At 41.6% G+C, this 12,833-nt stretch overlaps 1 protein-coding gene across 1 annotated transcript in view; it reads right to left on the bottom strand.

Moving 5' to 3' along the window:
* The window catches only part of LOC137769941 (contactin-associated protein-like 3), a 170,709-nt gene that overhangs the window by 151,004 nt on the left and 6,872 nt on the right, over positions 1-12,833 (bottom strand). The window contains exon 2 of the mRNA XM_068552128.1: positions 6,435-6,628. Coding sequence (XP_068408229.1) covers positions 6,435-6,560 — 126 coding nt within the window. The 5' untranslated portion in view covers positions 6,561-6,628. The remainder of the gene's footprint in view (positions 1-6,434; positions 6,629-12,833) is intronic.

Below are 12,833 nucleotides of genomic sequence, written 5' to 3'. Positions count from 1 at the left end.
GCGGCACAGTCTCCTCTGATCCAGGCAGCTGGAGGATAGTTAAGGGGCAAAACAATTTCCCCCACAGATGGGACTTGGTTCATCCCAGTCAGTGCTTCTCACAATCTAGCTTGTACTGGAATCCCCTGCTCATCTTGTTAAAATGCAGATTCTATTCAATAGGTTGGGGTGGGGGCTGAGATTCCATATTTGTATCAAGATCCCGGGTGATGCTGCTGGTCCGTAGGTTACATGTTGAGTAGCAGGACTCATAGCAATCTAGGTCCTTTAATTCATAGAGAAAAAGGGAAGGCGAGGAGTAGAAAGATAAGATGTATAAGAAGAGGAAAGCAGAGAAATAGAAAAGAAAGCAAAAAGGTCATGGAGAGAGAGAGAGACAAAGAACAGGAAATTTGATAATATGGCACTCCCAGCATCCCTCCCTTCTAAGTGCCCCCATTAGGGTGGACATCAAGTCTTTACATGGCCCCACCCCCCAATCCAGGGGCTTCGGTGCTAAGTGTAGGGTGGCCTGGGAGCCGTCCTGATCAGATCAGCTCTTCACAGGTGGTGAGATCTGAGACTCCCCTCAGCCAGAGCCAAGTAAGTCCGAGCATTTCCTCAGATTTTTGAACCAATATAGGAAAATGAATGCCAGAAGCTAATCCACAGAAGGCACAGGGCAGGGCTGCCTCTTAGTTACAGCCATTCCAGAGACCCAGCTAAATCCTCCCCTTCTCCGTGTGGTCGGATTCCCAAATTACCTAGACTGATTCAAGTTGATTTTCTAGAATTTGTAACAATACAGATAGAAGAGGGATATAGGGAAAAATGAAGAGAGAAGAGAGAAATAAGGAGAAAAGTATTTAATGATAGGTGAAAAAAATACCTAAGGAAAGAATAGAAGGATAGAGGAGAAGAGGGAGAAATAGTAAGGAGATGAGAATGAAGACAAAGTATTGATAAAATAGAAGAAAAAACACCCAGGAATTGCAGGAGGAAAGGTCCCCATGGCCAATAGGGACCCAGTGGTCCCTGGGCCAGATAAGCCTCAACAGAGGACACCATTGCAGTGGACACCATTAGGCACGGTCTCCCGAGAGGAGAGGTGGGTATTGGCCTGGCTCTCATTGAGTCAGCCCATTGTTCCCAAACAACTGGAACGGGGAGGGAGAAGAGACAGAGTCAGGGCAGGCAGGTGGTCTGGGAAGGACAAGGCTTGCTATAGGGTCCCAAGAAGACCAAATAGGTGCCCAGGAGGGTGGTGATGGAGCTGCCCCAACACCCCTCTAGAATACTGCCAGCGCTCTAGGCTGCCCACTCACAGACCTCTCCTGCCCACCAGGGATGCTCACAGACCCAGACTCAGAGCAGGACAGTGGTTGGCGCCCACACCTCTCCCCAGCCTGGTCCAGAGGCCCCCAGGGAGCTCAGAGCTCACATTAGCTTGCAGGTAAGAATCCTGGTTCGCAAGGGCTGCCCCACAAAATTCTTGTAATGAATCTAAGAGTCACAGTAGATTGATGTAAGTGTTGGCTGACATATTCTCAGGGAAACAGTAGAAAATAAACATTAGTGAGCTTTGTCAGTGATCACTGATCTGCTGCACTGCTCACTGCAATGCTGTTCTATGATCCTCAGTGTCCTAAGACTCTGGCCACTTCCTGATTTAGTTGGGCTGAAGTTGCAAACTCATCTTCTAAGTCCTATGGACGTTTAGCACCAAGCTTGGTCAAGCCACCTGGTTTACTAAATGACCGATATAAACCATGATTGTTCACATCGCATAGGAAATGCACCCCTTCTAAACTTGTTCAAACAGTGATACTTCTTCCACTACATTTCAAGTGAGGACATTTACTCTGCACATCAAAAGAGTTTGTATGTCCTGAGATGTAGTGCATCCCTTGGTGAGAGATGGTGATGCCTTTTCTGTCATGTAAGACACATGCCTATATTTCCATTTAAATAAAACCCTTTTGGAATGTATTTCACAGATCTGAGTATTTGTTTAATTTTTTTGGTTATTTTCACATAGAAATCCAGTTCAGCCATGGAAGCAGTCACTCATTAAGAAAAAATATTAAAGTGGAACATATCACCAGTGAAGAACATAATTTCTTTTTTTAAGAAAATCAATTTGGATAACTAGCCTTCAGTAACTGGACCTGCAGTCCTCAAATCCTTTAGTCAAAGACTTTGTGGCCAGCCATGTCTCAATTTTATAATTTTGAGAATTTAGAGAGGTATACATTGCATTTCACATATTAATTAATATTCCATGGCAGACATGTGGCAAAGCATATGGACAACTTGCCCAAAGTAACATAAGTAAAGATCTTCTGTCTTATTATCATCTCATGTCCATTTTCAGTAAGGAGTTAGGATAGACCTTTTTCTCAGAGTTTTTGGAATTTGGAAAGAGTTAACATGTATTAGTGGACAAAGTTAGCACAGACAGCAGATAGACCCAGAAGAACAAGAAAAGTTAAAATAATTATGACAGGGAGAACATCCACAAAACTTTTAAGGCCAGAGAAGGAGTGCTTGATTTGGACTTTCTTATAAAAGTAGAAGGAGGCTTCCTGAGAAGAAAGCCAATACACAGTCTTTCTTGCTGGGGGTCAAGGTTACATCAGCGAGGCCACAAGCTGGGGACACTGCTGTGGGTGAGAGCTACACTAGTGATGGCAGGGCAGCAGCCTCTCAGGGGGGACACCTGTGACACACCAACTGCGAGCAGGTGCTCAGATACCCCTGCAACATGACTTCATATGACTCTGGAAAACATCTTCAGATCCAATGAGAAATGTGTTTGCTAGGAAAGGATACCAAATGCAGAAAGAAAAAAAAATCAGAGATGTATAAATACAGTGGGGTGGGCAGAAAGGCCTCAAAGATGTCCAGGCCCTAAAGAAAGGAACTGTGAATATGTTACTTTGCATGGCAAAAGGGACTCTGCAGATGGGATTATGGTTAGGAAGACTGTCCTGGATTACCCAAGTCGATCCAGTCTAACCACATGAGCCCTTAAAGGAGAGGACTTTCTCCAGATAGAAGAAGAGGAAATCAGAGAGGTGCAGCAGAAGGAGAAAAAGAACAAAGAGCAATTTAAAGATGAAAGGGACTTGACCCGCTGCTGCAAGAACAGGCCACACAGAAAGCATAAGGGATGTGGGAAACCTCTAGGAGCAAAGACCAGCCCCCAGCTGGCAACCTACAGGAGATCAGTGTCTCAGTCCTACACCCACAAGGAAGTGAGTGAGTGTGTATGCAGAAGCATCAGGAGGGCAGTCCTGACTGCTGCCCTCTGAAAGGCCTGCTTGCAAGGCTGGCCCATTCCCAAGACTCTAATGATAAAGGTGGCTTACTGTGCCTAATGTTTGTTCAAACACTGTGGTTCATACTCAATACCTGCCTTCCTTCTGGGAGTCTGGGATTTTGTTACATGCAAGGCAGAGGGTGCCTACATGACCAGCCCCCAGTACATGAGTTCACCTGGTTGGTAATATTCCATGTGGGTTTCTATAACTCACTGCTGGGGGATTAAGCTAGTCCCATATGACTTCCCTGGGAGAGGACTGTAGAAACCTGGGCCTGATTTCCTCTGGGCTTCACCCCAAGCACCCTCTTCCTTTGCTCATTTTGCTCTGTGTCCTTTCACTGTGCTAAATCATAGCTGTATGACTACACACTGGTCCTGTGAATCCTCCCAGCAAATCATGGAACCTGGGGAAGGTTCTGGGAATCTCCAGACACCTTGAAGGACAAGTCTTCCCCAGAGCCTCCAGGAAAAATGCCTTAAGCAGAGAACCCAGCCAGGTCTACTGTACTTTAGACCTACAGAACTATGACATAATAACTCTGTCTTGTATTAGGTCACTAAATCCATGAAAATGTGTTAAAGCAGTGATAGGAAATTAAGTAAATGGCACCATGAATAAACATATTACTTTCACTAATGAAGAGTATAATATCTCAAGGACATTTTTTAAAATTTAAATTCATTCTCAAGTTAACATCAGCAATTCATATCTAAAACAACCACGTGAAGAAGGGGTAGAACCTCTGGTAAAGTGTATGGTTGATTTTTAAGAGCAGCTGACATTTTGTGAGAGGTCTGGAAAGCAGCCAAACCAGCCCAATTTTTAAAGAAACTGTGAGTATAATGTCAGAATCATCAACTAGTGTGATTTACTGCTGTCAATGCCAGTTGTGTATAGTTGGGCCCAGATTAGGAGATGAATTCACTTAACCCATGGTGGTGCACGCAGAAGATGTGAGGATGAGCCCTTTTCCTAAAGGAGCTCAAAATGTAAGAGAGGAGAAACACCTCCACTGGAGCTTCAAGGATCACTAAGTTGAGACCAAGGGCTACAGAGAAGCACAGAGCAGGGAGCTAAGGAAGGCATCCTGCCAGAACGTAGATTCCACTCATTCGTTTTAATTCAGCAAACATTTACCAACGTGCTCGGCCCCAGGCACCATGAAGTGCTGGGGACACAGGGAGGGATGCAAGCTCAGCAGGAGTGTAAGGCAGGCCACTTTACCCATGTTTATTGTGTGATAGGATGGATAGGATTGAGGGGTCCACTTCTGTCCTCACCTGCATGATCTAGGATTAATAATGCCACTATATTCTTGACCCTACTTCCCCAAGGGTGCCTGACCTTTAAAGAAATCAGCAGAGGGTGATGCTTACATATGATTCCTCTCCAACCTGCTTAACTAAAAACAAGAATTGTTAGAGTTGCTCAATCAAATGGGATTGGAGCGGGGCGAAAATATGAACCTTAATTAATACAATGAAGAATAAGTAGGCATTAACTATTAGTTAACTAATTTTGAAAAATAATATTTAATTTTGAACAAAAGTTCTCTATGTAAGTAGATGTTTCATTAAGCTTTAACTTACTTAAGCAATATTGACCTTAACCCTGCTTTGGACTTGGTGTTCTTAGAATAAGCACAACATTAATATCTGCTTCGGATCATACACATGGCAATTACTTGTTTGGAAACCTTAGGTCAGCCAGCCCTAAAAACACTCACATAGCCCTTCCCACTTTGTTCTTTTATCTAGTATTAGACAACTAACTAGTTTTTCTTGATTCAATTTGCATCAACATTTATTGACTAACTAATAAAACCTCCAGGGATAAGAAATTAAGTAGACCACAATCTATTAAGTTATAATAAGTTGCAGAGTTCTAAGGAAATTTAAATGAGGGCAGTTTGTTACACAACGAATATTATTATTTTGTTGCCTGTTACTTTTATAGATAAGCTATGTGCTAAGACATAACGGCTTTTTAGCTGACAATTTTCTTCTTACCCTGACAATTAAGAAAAAAATTTTTTTAAGTTATACAACATTCTTAGCCTAAATTAAATGGAAGATACACTGTGTATTTTTTATTGTGGTAAGATATACATAACAAAAAGTTTAGCATTTTAGCCACTTTTAAGTGTACAGTTCTGGACATTAACATTCACATTGTTGTGCAAACACCACCACCTTCCATCTCAAGAACTTTTTCATCTTCTCAAACTGAAACTTTGTCTCCATTAAAACACTTACAGTCCATTACTCCCTTCCCCTGGCTCTTGGCAACCATCTAAATTATATTTTTAATAAGAAGAAAAAAGTAATTTCTTCTCCACCTGATGAATCTTCTTCAGGCCACACCCCATCAGCCAATTGCAAACCTGCTGCAGACCTTTACAACACTCTACTTTTAGAGCTTCTCATTCAGAGCAGACTGTGATTTAAAGATATGAAATGCTAAATAAAGAATAAATTACATAAATTTTAATATTCAAAAAGTTAAGCAAACAAAATTTAATTCTTCTAAAAGAAGCATGGATATGTAATCAGAAGTAGGAACTATGTCACTGATGTAAAATAGTTATGATTCCAAAGAACCCTAGGGATCTATTGTCCATAAATTACAAGGGGCCACATGGTGCCCAAGTTCCTGTTGGAGCAGGAACTCAACATATCCCTCAACAAGTCCTCCACAGAGAGACTCTCCATTACATCTATTTTTACATGTTCAGGGTCTTTCAGAAATTTCAGTTTATCAGAGGGCACAGAGAAAATGAATTCGCTTTATTTAAAAATGCTGAGGCAATATAAACTATTGTGTTTGTTATAAAACAAAAATAAAATCAGTCGTATGTGACTTATTTACTCCTTAGACTTCACACTATTTAAAGGAATAATGGGAAGACATTTTCAATATTTCCCTACATTATAAAATTGTTTTACTTATTTCATAAATTAGCCATGGACGGTGTATTCTGGAACATCACATGTGGCTTACATTCAGTGGAAACATTTTCAAGTAACTTAGGAGGCTCTGTTTCTATACTTGATCTGACAGATGGGCAGCAACATGCAGTAACTGGCATAATTCATACTCCGACAGACTGCTTTTCAATAAAGCACATACCCAGATGCTTTCCTCTCGTCGATATTGCTTCCAGTTCCTCCCGCCATCGCTGAACATCAGGAGGTAGCTGGTCACCCAGTCGGAGCTCCCGTATCCTCCCTGGGTGGCCACAGCTGTGACCTCCATTCTTTCTCCAAGGTCAATCTGCAGCCACTGGTATTTATTTGACACAAGGGGAGACCAGCCACCAGCTCCTTTTTGTGGGAATAAAAATAAGAAAACCGGTAAAGACAGAGAAATCTTTGAAATCTATATTAACCTGTAAGAATGGGGTCATAAATAAGATTTATGAAAATCATAGTTTCAAATTCTGCATTATATAATGCCTCATAATTATACAAACACACTCACATACACACACGCAAACACAAAATAAAAACACAGGTTAAATGTAAATGGATGAAGCCTATATTAATTGTTTTGTTTCTTAGTTCATAACCCCTGACTCTCTGGTATTGGGGTGTCCCGCTAAGTGAAATTGCTTAATGTAACAGGTGGACAACTAAACACCATGCCATTACATCAGTGCTTGGAACTAGTGTCGTTACTGGCTTCAATGCATGACTTGCCCTTTGTTGGACATAAACAAAGGGCAAACTTTCCTTTGTTGAAAAATAACAAACTTTCCTTTGTTGGAAAATAAAGCTAGAAAACCTTAATTCTGGATTCCCAGCATGAGGAAGTACAATGTTGAATGTTGGGATAACAAAGATGGCTATGGCATAGCCCTATACTCATGGTGCTTACAGACTCATAGGAGAAGCAGACATTTCAAAGAACAATTTGAAATGCAATATGGGAGGGGTGGAGGTGAAAGTGATTTCTGTGCAGGGAGGGAGAGTTCTAAAAAGTCAGCAAGGAGGGTGAGCGAGAACCCAGAGGAAGTGAATGGGGAGGAGTTTCTCAGGTATTCAAGACAATAGGCGCAGAGTGGAAATTACTGTGCTTTGTTTTCTCCAGTGCCTGTGAGACACCGAAGAATTAGGGATACCTGTGAATGTATTATTGATATATTTTGTTCTTCTAGTTTAACAGAAACATGAGTTTTGAATTTGGATTCAGATGTCATATTAAATTTTCTGAATTTAAATTTTTATGCAATATAAAAATTGGGAAACAGGTTTGAAATGCATTCTGGAACTGATATTTTGCTAATTATCCATGTCTAGAAAACACAGTGTCATGTAAACAGTCCCTAACACAAAAAAACTAGCTTTAAAAAAAATTTTCCCCATTGTCCTGACATCTAATTTGAGGCTCTCATAATAAGGTCTGACACTTTAGACAACATTTATTATCTTTTTTATTAGGGGCTATTATTAACATCCATGTCCTGTTTACAAAAGCTGTTACGACCAAGTACATGTCAGGAGGTGTGTGACATGGTTACAAGACAGCTCAAAGGAAAATGGAAGTGGAGCGCTTACATCAGGGTGTGGAGGTGAAACTAGCAAGTGGGCACATCCGTTGCTTCACTATGTCCTCCGCTAACGGCACTACGTGTATAACCCTTAGCAAAATTTAAAGCTTACAAATTCTTTAAAACTCAAATTCTTTCTAAGATTTCCTCATTTCCTGCAATCTTTATTCCAAAATTCCAAAATTTCCTCTCAACCACAAGCACAATGTCTTTTCCTTTGATCCACATCTTAAACATGCCACAACTCTGGCTGTTCTGTAATGCATTATTAAACTTTTTATTTTGAAATAATTTCAGATTTACAAACGAGTTGCAAAGATGGGATAGGGAGTTCCTGTCTACTTTTTACTCAGTGTGTCCTAATGTTAATATCTGACATCACCATGGTATTTTGATCAAAACTAAGCTATTAACACTGGTACAATGGTAACAAAACGACAAACTTTATTTTGATGTCTCCAGTTTTTCCACTAACTCCCTTTTTCTGTTCCAGGATCCCACATTGCATTTAGTCACCTTGTCTCCTTAGTGTCTTCCAACCTGTGATAGTTTTCAGTCTTTCTTTGTCTTTAATAACAAGATTGATCACCACCCAACACCTCCCTGCTACTTCTACTGATTTGTGCAAAGGTCCCATCTAATGTTTGATGAATGCTAAGTCCTTCTGGGTTCTAGCTGAGGGTTAACTAACAGTCCCAAGTAACATTACTCTGCAACTGCCTGTAATTTTATAATAATTGCCAAAAGAAGTCAGAAATTAGGTGTTGGCTTTTAGCTGATCATTTTAACTTAAAGGTTCTACATTTGAAGTTTTATATGAATCAGTTTCAATCTCTGAGAAACTGCTAAATGTCCTGTATTCTTAGTATCAAGGTTGTAAAGAATGTACTGAAGATACTTCTTCTTTTTGCATTTCACAATCTTTCTCTGTCATCTTTAATCTCTCCTGAAGCGGGAAGTATCATCAACACGGGTACCACATGTACAGAAATGCAACAGAGTAAAAAGCATCAGCATGCTTCCAGCATCTGCCCTGGGACCAGCCTCTCCCACAGATGCAGCCACATCTCTGTCAACCACTCTTCACCATCTGCAGGTAATCAACCTTGAACATTTCATATTCATTACCTGTGGTGAGAAGGTGCTACTGGTATGCAAATTAAGCTATCTGATTAAGTAGGTACTCTGATAAAGTAATGAAACTGCAGAATTCCCTGTGCTGCAAAGCAATTCATTTCAGCTGGGTAACACAGCCACGGCGTAATCCCCAGACCCCTGTAGGGTGATGATGTTGAATTACTGTGCATTCGCCCATGCACGCAGTCCACAGGGGTATATGCCCTTTTTTCTAATGACTGGAAAAAGTGGGAAATGCACAAATATAACCTGAGGACTGTTAGGGAGCCCCGAACAGTTTTACTGACGGGTAAGGGAGATCACTGTTCTGTAATGGAAACCAAACAAAATACACTGAAACAACATTAAAGTGGGTACGCTTGAGCACAGCCACTCCACCAGCTCTTAGCTGCAGAGCAGTGGTTCTGAAACTGATCAGCCTGCATTATTCAATGTTGCAAATCTTCAGTAAATTCCCCCTGGGAACCAACACCCCCTGAAACAGAGCCCAGGGATTTGCAATTACTGTTTTGGAGTCACCAGTGCTGAACCCACAAGAAAGGCACTTGCCCTCCCACCCAGCTCTTCCCCTGACCACACCACAGACTGTCTTTTTCCATTGTCACCGTCCTGTCTCCTGCCTCAGCCCCTTAGTTGAATAAAGTGTCACAATTCATACAAAGGAAAACATGTCCAGAGGGTCTGACTTGCACAGAACAAGGTTCCACAGCTTAGGACACTGAACACAAAACATCCCTCCCAGCAAAGTGTGATAGGTATGCTTTAGGGCTGCACTGAGAATTCAACAAGAAGCTGTGTTAGAGCATCTAGCACAATACTTTCTCTCCCACACACGATCGCAAGTCAGGAGACAGTCATGGTGAAAGAGGGGTGACATCCAGAGTGTGGGGCATTGCAGTCTTTTCATTACTGAATGGCCCGTTACCTGCCACTTTATACTAGATAAAGGAGAGAAAATGAGGAAAGCCAAAACTTGTCACAAGCATGTGATGTGTTCAGGACCCTCCCAGATGCTCTAAGTGCTACCTCACAACTCCTCCATGCACCCGGCAAGTGGGACGGGTGTTACAGTCTCTGCTTTGCAGACAAGCAAAAAACAATCATTTTAGGTTCGGGTGAGGGTATTTTATTAAAGCTTAGCTCCCTTTTCATTCTCTACCCCTTCTAAGAACATATCCCTGCGATTTGTCAGTTATTCAGTATTGTTTGCTTATCAATACCGGACTGTCTTTTATATTGATATACTGGCAGATATATTGGAAGGTTTCTGTCTCTAGCTATGCCTGTGTGATTGTTTCCTCCACTTTTCGTTGGCTCAGACACAGGCAGTGACTTGTGTCTTTGGGGAGAGGAAAGGCTGAACAGGAAACTCTCAGCTAGGGCCTTAATTATTCTGGTCACTGATCAAGACGAAAATGACCCATGCCCCTGGTGGCCACGGGGCATGCACTGTCATAATGAGTGTCAGCTTTGTGCAGAGGGGGAAATTACCCAGAGGTGGAAATTACCCAGAGGTGAAAAGGAGAATAGCTCATGCCTTCTTCAAGTTGGAACAAGGTCCAGAGCAGAAAGATACCGAAGGGAGCAAAGTCAAGTGGGATAATTTGAAGTGAACAGACTAACCTATCTCCAGGGCATCTAAATGTCAAGCAAGTAAATGGCTAAATTGAAATTGTAACCAAGGGAAGTTTCCCTCCAAGATCTTCACTACATTGTCTCAAATGGGAGCTCATCAAGCTCCGTGTATTTCTTTCCTCACTTAAATGCATCTTAATTCACAGAAAATTCATTCCAGATTCCAGGCGGGGCTGGGTGAGTGGGGAGAGGGTGGGATAAGCAGGAGTAACAGATGTTCCCAGGAAAAAGGGGCCATAGGGCAGCAGGCCCTGGGGATGCTCCCTGACCATCCCACTCAGAGATCTCTGGGATTTACATATTGTTTTTGTCACAACCCTGCCTACACTGCTGAGGGAAATTTAAGCATTTGCTCCAGCTCTGATTTCTTAAGGAGCAATTCCAACTATCTACATATACCATTTCTGGCTATCAGGATGTAAAAAATGCAGAAATCCTCCCTCTGGACCTGTCTAGATAACCTCTGATTCCTTTTCTGCTGTGCTTCCTGCAGTCTGCTAGCAGCCTGAGCAGGAGACAACAGGTAGTTTTCCAAAAAGTGCATCCATAATGAAAAAATCACACAGAGCTGCCTAATTGTAAAACAGATTCCTGTACTAAATGCAGACATACCCTATAATGGTTTTGTAAACAGACAATTTAAAATTAAATAAAAAATAAGTGTATACTTGTTAATTTGTGATTCAAATTAAATGCCAGTGATATTAAAGAAAAAAAGTACAGTGTGACTGTTCACACGTGACTCCCTTAAGTTGTGTGTGCAGTGTCCCGAGGGACAACTTTCAATGCCCTTGGCAATTAACATTCATCGCTGCAGCTCTTTCTGCATAAAATAAACAAAAATCCATTGCTACTGTGTGTTTTGTTTTGCTTCTCTCATAGACACTCCTGACCAAGTTTTAAAGAAACACACAGTAGCGAGGCATTCAGATCTGAGTTGATCTCAGGCTTTGCAGTTCTTATGTGTTTGAAGTTCTGTATTGACAAGACTATAAGATGATTTTGCTAATTTCTCACCTTAGAAATAAAATACGAATTGCCCAGCAAGCCTATAAACCATCCGAACATGTACTAAATACCTCATGCATGACGGAATAAAATGTATGACCAAGTTTATTTGTGCATCTCCCGTGAAATCTTCATGTTTATGAGAGATGCAGCTCTGAGATCTGGTCTAATTCTATAAAAGCATCATTGTGCATCTTTCAGAGGCCCCCTGAGTTATTCAGAACAGATATGATTCCAGATCATTCTTGAGGCCACTCAGAATAGCTGCATCTCCCTCTGATATGTAGAGAACAGTGGGGAATCCAGGATGCCCAGAAAGGCAGGAGGCCAGGCGTTCTGCTCCAAGGCCCCCACCACTTCCCAGGGACACACCGTTACTCTTCTTAAGGCAATAGCTCCTTTTTCTTTTTAATTAAATTCAGTGTAGGATCATGTCAGGAAATGCAAGGGTGAGATGCTTAGAAATAAAACCATGAGTACTAAATTATCCATCCATACTTGACTGCTCAGTTAGCCAGAAGCCTTTGGAAAAAAAGTCCATTGATGGTAAAACTTACATTTTCTTTAGTGATGTTATGTAGCTGAATTCATTACAATTTGTAAGCACACTGTGAAAGCCTTGGATAAAAAGAGATATGTACAGACGAGCTGCTATACAAAATAGAGTGGTAAAATGAGAATGCAAAAAGGATGAGGTCTGAGCATCACAAAATGTAAATACTACTGACAAAGGTGCATTTTTTGGGGGGTAGGCATTCATCCCCAGCAAAGTATGGCATTATTTTGTGTCGGAGAAAAGCCTGCTCCACTGGATTTCCTTGGAGGAAACATGGCAACAAGGGAAGAGTCTACTGCAAGGTTCACAGGACAGAGAGAACAGGGAACCCCTGAAATACCATCTTCCAGTCAGCCCCTAGTCCAGAAGCTCCTCATTAATGTTCAGAGCAAAGGTGGGAGTAGCTGACCACAGGGTCCACTGAGATAGTCCATTAGCCTTTGTCACTGGCTGTGGTCTTCCTGGACCAGTCTCTGTGCCACAAGTTAAACCAGAAGTTCAAGACTCCTGTGTGCTTTGATTTAACATAGGATCCATGTATCATTAGTGATCCCAGATGCCTCATGAAAGGTTGCTAATTGAACCTCACCCCTTTGGCAGGATTGAAGGTCACCTCACTTGGTACGTCTTTCATCAGTGACTC

The sequence above is a fragment of the Eschrichtius robustus genome, chromosome 10 (assembly GCF_028021215.1).
Source record: "Eschrichtius robustus isolate mEscRob2 chromosome 10, mEscRob2.pri, whole genome shotgun sequence".
Classification (NCBI taxonomy): domain Eukaryota; kingdom Metazoa; phylum Chordata; class Mammalia; order Artiodactyla; family Eschrichtiidae; genus Eschrichtius; species Eschrichtius robustus.
This window is presented reverse-complemented; position numbering and strand designations above follow the sequence as displayed.